The 11,103-nt window shown below is 41.2% G+C and overlaps 1 protein-coding gene across 1 annotated transcript in view; it reads right to left on the bottom strand.

Moving 5' to 3' along the window:
- Nucleotides 1-11,103, bottom strand: part of klhl20 (kelch-like family member 20) — a 29,875-nt gene that overhangs the window by 9,436 nt on the left and 9,336 nt on the right. The window contains exons 3-10 of the mRNA XM_020624557.1: nt 8,097-8,354; nt 7,857-7,965; nt 4,703-4,909; nt 2,651-2,809; nt 2,449-2,543; nt 1,522-1,637; nt 1,165-1,350; nt 849-990 (exon numbers count right to left, since the gene is read on the bottom strand). Of these exons, the coding sequence (XP_020480213.1) occupies nt 849-990; nt 1,165-1,350; nt 1,522-1,637; nt 2,449-2,543; nt 2,651-2,809; nt 4,703-4,909; nt 7,857-7,965; nt 8,097-8,354 (1,272 nt within the window). The remainder of the gene's footprint in view (nt 1-848; nt 991-1,164; nt 1,351-1,521; nt 1,638-2,448; nt 2,544-2,650; nt 2,810-4,702; nt 4,910-7,856; nt 7,966-8,096; nt 8,355-11,103) is intronic.

Below are 11,103 nucleotides of genomic sequence, written 5' to 3'. Positions count from 1 at the left end.
TAAATTACACAGGGACAACACAGCCATCAAACTGCTCAGGAAGGAGATGTATTATCCGAACAATATAAATCAGTGCCAGAACAACAGGAAAAAGGGGGAGGCTTGCAAGCTGAAGAACACCATCCCAACCGTGAAGCACAAGGGTGGCAACATCATGCTGTGGTGGGGGGCTTTGCTGCAGGAAGGACTGGGGCATTTCACAAAATAGATGGCATCATGAGGAAAGAAGATTATGTGGATATATTGAAGCAGCATCTCAAGACATCAGCCAGGAAGTTAAAGCTCGGTCACAAATGGGTCTTGTCCAAGCGGACAATGACCCCAAGCAGACTTCCAAAGTTGTGGCAACATGGCTTAAGGACAACAAAGTCAAGGTAGTGGAGCAGCTATCACAAAGCGCTGACCTCAATCCAATAGAAAATGTAAGGGCCAAAATGAAAAAGCATGTGTGAGCAAGGAGGCCTGCAAACCTGACTCAGTTCCACCAGTTCTGTCAGGAGGAATGGGCTAAAATTCTAGCAAATGATTGTAAGAAGCTTGTGAAAGGCATCCTATAACATTTGATCCAATTTAAATGGAATGCTACCAAATAATAACCGAGTGTATGTAAACTTCTGGCCTACTGGGAATGTGATGAAAGAAATAAAAGCTGAAATACATTTTTCACTGCACTATTATTCTGACATTTGACATTCTTAAAATAGTGATCTGACCCAAGACAGGGAATGTTTATAGGATTATATGCCAGGAGTTATGACAAACTGAGTTTAAATGTATTTGGCTAGGGTGGATGTAAACTTCTGACTTCAACTGCATCTTCTTATAGCCAGAAGAGTTTTGACTGATACCTTTCCACAATGTTGAGACAGGAAACCCCATCCTGTCCTCCTACAGCATACAAATAACCACCAAGGACAGCTACACCTACACTGGTACGACAAGTGCTTGTAGGGGCAACATCACTGCTCCACTGGTTGGTCTTCATCATATCTAGACAAGAAAAAAAAAAAAACAAAAAAAAAAAAAACAAAGAGAAAAACTCAAATAACTGTACTTTTCTAATTGTGAGTAATAAAGAATGCAGAGACGTGGAGAGAATGAACATGGAACAGCAGAGAAGGAAAAATTTATATTTCCAGTAAAAAGCCTGAATGATCATGCCACACCTCTCCACAGAGTTGAGATACGACGAGCCATCATGACCACCCACTGCATACAGCAAGTCATCCAGAACACTCACACCGACTCCACAGCGCCGTTTGCTCATTGACGCTACCATCCGCCACTCATTGGTCTGAGGATCATAACGCTCAACACTGGAAATGGCATCTCCACTGCACCAGCCACCAACTATAGGACAAGGAAATTTGGCAGAAGCAACACACAGAGGGTGTATACAATACAAAAGTTGCACAAAAATGATAGAGGTGGATCAGTTCCTTCAGTATGATGTACTATGAGCTGACTGATAAAGATACAAAACATTTTTGGTTTTAATTTTTAGAGCTTGAAGGTACTGACCTGCAAAAAGTACCTCTCCACAGCGGATGGGTTTCCTCGGCCGTGTTCTGGGGCCCTGCATGAGTGGTCTTTCCTGCGGCAGCAGCAGGTAATTCTTAGCCTCATCAACCAGGTCTCTGAAACAACAGAAAAAAGCAAGAACATGAGGTAAATGATGTCAGTCATAAGCCCCTATCAGGCATGCACCTCTACCCAGAAATTTGCCTGCTATTTCACATCTAGGTGTCACGTCTGAACAAAGCCCTGTGTTGCATAGCCAGCAAAGTGTTACTGGAAATTTGACCAGGTCGGCCCAGTTCAAATTGCTGGCTACGTTCTAACCGGCTACATATCTGAATTGAAGTGGTCAAACTGCTGGCAGGAGCATGGTCACGATGACAACAGTGCTACAGCACGATGCCAACTATTTTCTCTATTTCACTGTTTTGTTCTTCACTCTCTAGCTCGCTTCACCACTGCTGCTCTCACCCTCTTTTTCCTCTTAGTATATATTTCAGACAGGCAGTGAAATTTAGACAAAGATAAAAGGAATGTAACACCACTAGCTAGTACGAAGTTTATTTTGAACAGGTACAGAGAGGAGGTGTGAGCTAACACAGAATGGCTGGAAATTAGGCTGAATCACGGCTCAAACCACGGCTGCCATGTCTGAAAGGGACTGCAAATCAGGGTTATACATCGTCTGCGTATCAGCATGTAAACCGTATGCAAAAATGGAGGCTGATATCTTCCTCCTTCCTCTCCTGCTCTCCTCTCCTTTTGCAACCTTTGCCATTCCTATAAACTAAAACTTTAGAGGAAAATAGTAGAAATTTCTCATTTGAATTCAAGAAAACAGAAAATTCTTGGATCCAGTGCACCAGAAGCAGTTTTCTACCAAAAATAATTGAAGGGGTGACAACTCTTATGTAAAATAACAAAACCCACCTGCACTCCTCATCACTCTTAATGAGAGGATCTGAACCTACGGTGCCCACCAGAAACTTGGGGCTGAGTAGTGGCAGACGGACATGCTGCAAGACCTACAGAAAACATGAAGTCCTCTATTTTACTACTAGTCATGTTGAGAATCAATACCAGGCTTGTACACTGCAGTGGTGATGTTATAATATTTTTAACAGAAACAAACCTGGGGTAGCTGTGGTCTGCGTTCCTGGATGCTGTATTTCACCCAGGCGATCACAGCATTGAAAACCTGCTCCTCGCTGCGCACGTTGAGCTCATCGCTTGAAATGATGTCAATCAACTGGTTGGCAGGCAGCAGCATGAACTCTTCACTTTCCATTACCTGCCACAGAACAGTGTTCAACAGTCAGTCTGCAGCTCTGCCACAAACAGAGCAACAGCTTCAGATTCTCAACAGATCAATCACTGAATCATCATAAGCAAGGCAAGTTTATTCATATAGCACAGTGTAATTGCTGCCAAAGTACTGAATTACCGGTCTGAATACTTTTGCAAAAGCGAGATTTCTGTTTTAGAGTTAAAACAGATTTCTAAAAACTTTTCTCTTTGCAATATGGGTTACTGAGTGGGGGTAACTGTGCTGCAATTAAAAGGTACCTCTTTGCCTCTCATGTTTATTTCTTTTGTTTGCATTTAAATGACACAAAAAGCAGAGGAAAAAGCCAAATCTGACACATTCCACACAGAACTCCAATAATGGAATGAACCGAATCATTGAGGCCTTTTCAAAATCATCAGAAATAGTTGCATTTCAAGCCTGTGATGCTCCTTTAATTTGTAATGAAACTCACTTGTAGCAACCAACAGGTGCTGGCAACATAGAAATCACACTCGCAACCAGTTAAAATGAAGAAAAGCTGACTCAACCTTTGTGTTGTGTGGACTGAGCATGGAGAAAAGAAAGATGAGCAAAGAAGTGTGAGGATTTAAGAACCACAATAGTGGAAAAGTCTAGACAATCTCAAGGCTACAAGTCCATATCCAGAGATCTGGTTGTTCCTGTGTCCAGCCCACTGTAGATAACAAATGAGAAGAGAAAAATAGATGACAAACTGCAACGAAGGATTGTTCCAATGGTGGATAAAGAAACTCAATAAGCATCCAAACACATTCAAGCTGACCTGCAGGCACAGGGTGCAACAGTGTCAGCTCACACTATCCCTCGCCATCTGAATGACAAGGGACACTGGTACGAGTTTGCTAAAACTTAGCTGATGCAGCCACGGCCCTTCTGGGAGAATGTCCAGTGGACAGATGGGACTAAAATAGAGCTTTTGGTCGAGCACATCATTCTGCTGTTTTCAGAAAATGAAATGAGGCCTTCAAAGAAAAGAACAGAGTCCCTACAGTCAAAAACGGTGGAGGTTCACTGTTGTTTTGGGGCTGCTTTGCTGCTTCAGGCTCTGGATTTCTTGACTTTGGCATTATGGCATTATGAAATCTGAAGACTACTAATGAATTCTGGGGCACAATGTAGGGCCCAGTGTCAGAAGGTTTGGTCTTTGTCAGAGGTCATAGGTCTTACAGTAGGACAACGACCCAAAGCAGACTTCAAAAAGCACCAGAAATGGTTTCAGACAATGAGCTGGAGAGTTCTGAAGTGGCCAGCAATGACTCCAGGTCTAAATCCCATAGAGAGCCTGTGGGGAGATCTCAGAACAGCAGCTGGGAGAATGAGGCCTTCATATCTGAGAGACCTGGAGCAGTTGGCAAAAGAAGAGTGGTCCAAAATTCCAGTAGACATGTAAGAAACTCACTGATGGTTAGAGGAAGCGACTGATACCAGTTATTTTGTCCAAAGTGTGTGCTACCAAATATTATGTTGAGGGTGTCAAGAATTGTGCCCAGTCCATTTTTAGAGCTCTGTGTGGAATGTTATTAGATTTGGCTTTTTTTCTGTTGTTCCAATGCAAACAAAAGAAATAAACATGAGAATACCAAAAACTTTGTGACTGCAACAGTTTTATGGGAGAAGTGGTGAGTAATCTGACAGAAATGCAGGGGTGCTAATATTTTTGGCTATGATTCTGTACTGTAGTGCTACTCCCTAGACTGAGAACCACTGCTGAATGGTTTCGGTGGCACACCATGTGTATTTCACATCTCTCCCCTCTCTGTCTCTGCCTCCTGTTTCCTGTCCACCTCTATGTGACCCACTGATACAAAAATGCTATGGACATTTGTTGTTTTTTTTTTTTGTACATCTACATCTTACCTCTTGAAAATTGTGCTGGGTGAACTTGTCTGCAATGCGGAGCAGCTCACGGCAGGAGTGTGTGTCAGCGAAGGCCCTGATGCCCAGACAATTGGAGGGATCCAGCTGCCTCTTGAGGAACTCACAGCAGGCCTCCTGGATCTCAGCCAGCTGGAGAAGGCAGGCTGCAGGAAGCAATGTCTGGACATTACCCTCCTCTACAGTCACCTAGGAGCAGGGAAGGCAGGACCATCATCAGTGGGTTTACAGCTGCGGGGATATGTACGCATTGTATTGGAAATGTCGACTCCTTCTTCTGACTGGAACTTTTCAATCAACTGGCAGTGAATTTGTACATAATGTTCTTCAAGATCTAGTTTCTGCCAGCTAGATAGACTGTTCTGTTCATAATATACGGAATCTAAAAATCACCTGTCAATCCTACACTGATAACAAACAAATGATCTCAATTCAACTTAAACAACAAGCTGTACCAGTGATGATTTAGGTGCCAGTGCCAGGGTGTTATTACTGGGGTATTATTTACTGTTTATTTAACAGCAACTATGCAGAATACACTTGTTGTACCAGATATAGCTAATAGCAAATATTGATCAGTAGTCTCTGGACAGAGGTCACCAGTGATACACAGTTTGCAAAAGTTAAAGTCAGAGAACTTTGAAAAAGAGAAACAATAACACATTAATACAAAATATGAACACACACACACACACATACAAATAAACAATGGAAGAAATCAATACAAGTTCCCAACTAGCAAGCATATCACTGGTAATCTCAGCATCACAAAAACCAAACATTTTATCAGCACAAGAAATTTCCAACCTCCACCTGCAGTATTAACAGTGGCCACTTAATACTGTACATGTAGCTAGAAGATGTCTGAAAGGACTGCACACTCTGATAGTCAAAGGTAAAGAATTCCACATACCAACTACCTTAACTGGAAGTATACAAGTATAACCCAACTATGTAAACCGAAATTTACAATAGCAGCCCACTCTGGTAGGTTAATTCTTTTTAACCTTGAGCACTAGGGGGTGTTGCACATTATTAAAGCTTTGATATATACTGAATTTAAATCATTTTGTAACTGTTTTCACTTTGACATTCTCCTTTTTTTGACCATTGCCAAGAAATTCATACCAGACCTACTAGACCAGTTGTTATTGTTTTAAAACAAATTTTGTGTAAATGTAAATTTAACTGTTAAACCCGAGTCATAAATGCAGATATGATTAAATTAATTTAAACTTTTGCACTTTCACCAGTCTAGCAAATTTGAAAAACCACCTTTTGTTTATATTTGCTGATGTGCAAACACACTGATTTAGGAAAAAAAAACTCATGTTCTCTTGTTTAAAGAGCCCATGTTATGTTTATCTACAATGTTACAATGGCAAATTATCATCTTAGACATGACCTAAAGCTCAAAAAATGAGGTGAACGTATGTTTTAGTATTTCTATGCAGAAGTAACTCTGTTTCTACATGTCTCGCAAACTCTCGCTAAGGATTTCCTTGAATGTGCATTAAATCCAGGCTGCTGCGTGTTCATGTGAGCTTGCCTGCCATCCACCGGTGCCGCCACCATATTGGCAAAATGTTATACTGCCTTATTTGCTATGTATGTTTTCAGTAAAGCTTATTTAAAAAAAACAACAAACAAAAAAAAACGTCCACAGTGCCATTGTAAAAGTGGAATTTTTCAACTGCGCCTGGGTTTAAGGATGTATTTTCGCTCCTGCTGCTGCTGCACTGTAACCAGAGGATGTGGAGAAATATACAGGGTTACTGCATGTCCAGGAATGCTCCTGTCCAGGGACTCACAGTTTTACTTGACGGGGTCTAACCTACAGTGATCAGTGATCAGCTCATCAACACTGGATTCCCCCAGAGCACAGTACCTGTTTGTTTTGACTGCTTGAGGCCAGCATGTCTGCTGCATGTGATATGTTGCTGGTTAACGAATGAATTAATGACCCATGATGTTATTGTCGGTGCTACACTACTTGTTGGAATAAATTTCACTACTTTGGGTGGTCATGTGGGGGAAGACGCTGTGATTACCAGTTGGATTTACGGAACTTGGAGCTACTTGAAAGCAAGTGATGTTTCCATTACTTGGTGGAAAAAAAAGTAAAAAAAAAAAAAAAAAAAAAAGAAAAAACCCACACATGTTGCATGTCTGTTAATGTCTTGTTTCTGTAAGGTTAGAAAGAATTGTAAGGCTGGAGAAGTTACTATGTCTGCATGATGCCAATTAAAATATGGGTTTCTCAATTACCTACTTTGTTTAGACTGCAGGGGTGCCAAACTCCAGTCCTCTAGGGCCGCTGTCCTGCTTGTTTTCCAACTATCCCTGCCTGACCTGCTGCTGATTACCTGGCTCAGGTGTGTACAGCCAGTCAGAAGCTGGAAGATACCAATTCAGTTTATCTTTCTTCACTCCACTTTCATCTAAGATGGTATCTTCCAGCCAGAGTGTTACAAATCTCTTTTCATCAGTACATATAGCGTTGTTTACATACTGTATCTATGGAGGAAAAATTCACATTCATTAATGCCGTCGTGGTTCATTGTGTTGTCTGCTTGCAACATAACACTAGCAACAGGAGTTGTGCATGTTCATGAACTATCCTCTCATTTTTAGGAAGGGGCTTCTTGGTTTTATTATTCTGAAAAAAATGATAGACAATTTGGAGTTATGAGGGGTGTGTTAGGGTGATTTTTATTTTTACCACAGGTGCCAAGATAATCTAGAGCTCCCCAAGATTAAACATTAAATGGATGGAAACAAGCATGCCATTGGGACTTTAAAAGAAGTTTGATTTATAAAAATAAAAAATAAAAAACACAGCCATGCACCTTTAAGACAGAGGTATAAAAGTCCAATTTTACCCATACTCAGTGACTGAAGCAGATCTGTACTGAACAACATACTACTGGATTATTCTAATGTGATTTTTAGCTTCTGTAAGCATCTGCAAGCTAGTGGTTCATGTAGTTAAGCATTTTAATAAATATGGCAACATGGCATTGCATTGGCATTAATGCTGCCACACCACCAATCCCTGATGCCACATATTAATATTAATACATTTATAATACTAATAGACTTGTAATAAGCCACTGTTCAGTGCTACTCTTGTTACCTGTGAGGTGTAGGCAAAGTCAATGAGCAGCTCCATGGCTCTCTCATCAATGTCACGAATAACCACCTCAGTCTGCCTGCTCTCTGCCAGCTCTCCAGTAAACATCGCCCTATAAACAACACAGAAGTTAACAGCTGTATTACTATTACAGTTAGTAGTTAAAATACCCCACCTGCACTTTGATATCAATTCATTAGCTAATGGATGTGAACTGAATACAGTGGCAGTCTCTTTATGTACCTGAAATAAGGGCTGCAGGCAGACAGGATCACACGGTGAGCATAAATCTTCTTGGCACCCACGACCAGCACCACATCACAGAGCTCACGGTGTTTTCTCAGCAGGTTGATCACCTCCAGGGTCTGTCGTGGGTGTTTGTCAGAGATGTAGGGCATGCGTGCAGGCTGGGGGACCCCTTCAGGGAGTTTGTTGGGGTCCCCCAGGGTACAGCGGCTGGTGATGTCCATTCCAGTGGCGTCTTGGCGTGCGCTGGTGGCCCTTGATATTAACCAGATGGGCAATAATAATTTGAATAATTAATTAATTGGTTTACTAGGAATATTCATCTTGATGCACATCACACATTCATCTTGTTAATTTAACTCAAACTCAAAACTTTTTCTTGTAATCCAGGTGGTAGTGCTCTTAACATACTGTAATGTTGCAGAGCTTAAAAATATTTGTGTAAGTTTTGTGGATTACAAATTACTACAAGTTCCTATAACTCCCACTGCTCCAGTGAAGTCACTCAGTGGCCAGCAGGTCAAGACTGTGGATGCACTGGGCAACTTCCAGGTGTGAATGTATAACCATGCGAATGTGACCAGTGTGTCCCTGAAAAAGAAAGGTGGCCTCTCAGTGGACCTACCCTGACTAAATAATGGGGGTGGGGGGAATCAGTGACCAAATAATTATAAACCACCATATAATGTCATCACATAAAACAGATTTTCAGCAAAGCTAGATTTGTGTCTAACAGGTTATGTGACGACTCTGCTGCAACAATAAAAGGGCGTTCCATCAATTTGACTCATTGAGAGAGTTTACAGTTTTCTGGTTACAAGGAGTATTATTCAGCCTGTTAAAACAATTGTATAATGTCTTCAGTAGTGTTAGAAGGTGCACCCCAGAGAGGCTGAGTCTTTAAGAAGGACGGGGTGAGGTTCACCACTCTATGTGGCAAATACACTGTGTGCACAATTATTAGGCCAGTTGCATTTTTGAGGATTCATTTTATTACTGAACAGCTACAGTGCTCTCAGTCAATCCAAAATGTTAAACCCCAAACCTGAATATTTAAGAGAGTAAAAGAGGGGTTTTGGCTTACTAAGGGGAAAGTGTCGGTGTGTGCACAATTATTGGGCAACTGTTAGTGTGCAGAATTATGCAACTAAATGAAAAACAAAAAATTTCCCATCTTACTTGTTTATTTTCATCGGTCAAAGTGAGAATAATAAACAACTCAAAACTTACATATAAATATTTGACATTTAAAAAAAAACGTGTTACCAATATAGCCACCCTTCTTTTCAATACCAGTCATAAGCCTTCCATTCATGGAGTCTGTCAGTTTCTTGATCTCTTGACAATCAACTTTTTGTGCAGCAGCAAGCAGCCTCCCAGACACTGTTCAGAGAGGTGTACTGTTTTCCTTCACTGTAAATCTCCCATTTAAGGGCCCACAAGTTCTCAGTAGGGTTTAGGTTGGGTGAGGAAGGGGGCCATGTCATTATTCTTTCATCTTTAAGGCCTTTTACTGGCTAGCAATGCAGTGGAGTACTTCGATGCATGAGATGGAGCACTGTCCTGTATAAAAATAATGATCTTCTTGAAAGATGCAGACTTTTTCCTGTACCACTGCTTGAAGAAAGTGTCTTCTAAAGTAGGTTTGGGAGTTGATTTTGAGTTCATCTTCAACCTGAAAAGGTGCAACTAGCTCATCTTTAATAATACCAGCCCCTCTCGTCCACCTTGCTGGCATCTGATTCGAACTAGAGCTCTATGCCCGTTACTGATCCAGCCACAGGGCCATCCATCTGGTCAGTCAAGAGTCTCATCAGTCCATAAAACCTTTGAAAAATCTGTCTTCCGATATTTCCTGGCCCAGTCTTGACATTTCAACTTATGTGTTTTGTTCAGTGGTGGTCGGGTTTCAGCCTTCCTTACCTTGGCCATGTCTCTGATAACTGAACACCTTGTGCTTCTGGGCACTCCAGGTAGGTTGCAGTTCTGGAATGTGACAGAACTGGAGGATAATGGGTTCCTGGTAGCTTCACGTTCAACTCTTCTTAAATCTTTGGCAGTTAATTTGTGTATTTGTTTCCCTCAACACGTTTCTTGCTACCCTGTTGACTATTTGCAACAAAACATTTGACGGTTCTGTGATCACGCCCCAATATCTTAGAAATTTCAAGGGCGCTGCATCACTCTGAAAGACTTTACAATTTTTGACTTTTCACAGTCAGTTAAGTCTCTTTTTTGGTCCATTTTGTCTGAGGAAAAGAAGCTGCCTAATAATTATGCACACCTTGAAATAAGGTGTTGATCTCCTTAGGCCACACCGTCCCTCATTACACAAATACACATCACCTGATATGCTTAAATCCAATAAGCATGCAAGTTTATACAGCCTGAAGTTGGAAACTATGCATGAAAATGATATGGTCAAAATACTCACTTGCCTAATAATTGTGCACACAGTGTAGTGTGTGCTGATAAAATTTCCTACTGGAAGTGGAAATGAATGAACACCAGCAGATGCGTGGAAAGGTAGAAAGATATGTTAGCATCAGGTTTTGAATATTTGTTTAACTGTGATTTAACGCTATATGTGGTTTAGGACAAAAAGACTCAAAACCACTAATATGGTCATTTAAGTCCCTCCTCCATTGTCATCACTTAATTTCATTTTTTATGGAACATAGCCCCGTGGTACAGCTCACAGCTCTGCTCCCTAAAGCAGGCATCACGAAAAATGGAAAGGAGGTGACGCTCCACTAAGTCAGAAGAGTTTTTCATAGCCTGGAAAGATAGTTTAATAACATATAAGAAAGCCCTTCATAGTGCCAGAACCGCATTTTATTCATCACTGATTGAGGAAAATAAGAACACCCCCAGGTTTCTTTTCAGCACTGTAGCCAGGCTGACAAAGAGCCACAGTGCTGTTGAGCTTAACATTCCCTTAGATCTCAGCAGCAATGACTTCATGAGCTTCTTTACAAATAAAATCACAACTATTAGAAAAAAA

The sequence above is a fragment of the Monopterus albus genome, unplaced genomic scaffold, assembly GCF_001952655.1.
Source record: "Monopterus albus unplaced genomic scaffold, M_albus_1.0 scaffold331.1, whole genome shotgun sequence".
Taxonomy (NCBI): domain Eukaryota; kingdom Metazoa; phylum Chordata; class Actinopteri; order Synbranchiformes; family Synbranchidae; genus Monopterus; species Monopterus albus.
The sequence above is the reverse complement of the archived record's forward strand: the minus strand, read 5'-3'. Positions and strand labels throughout refer to the sequence as shown.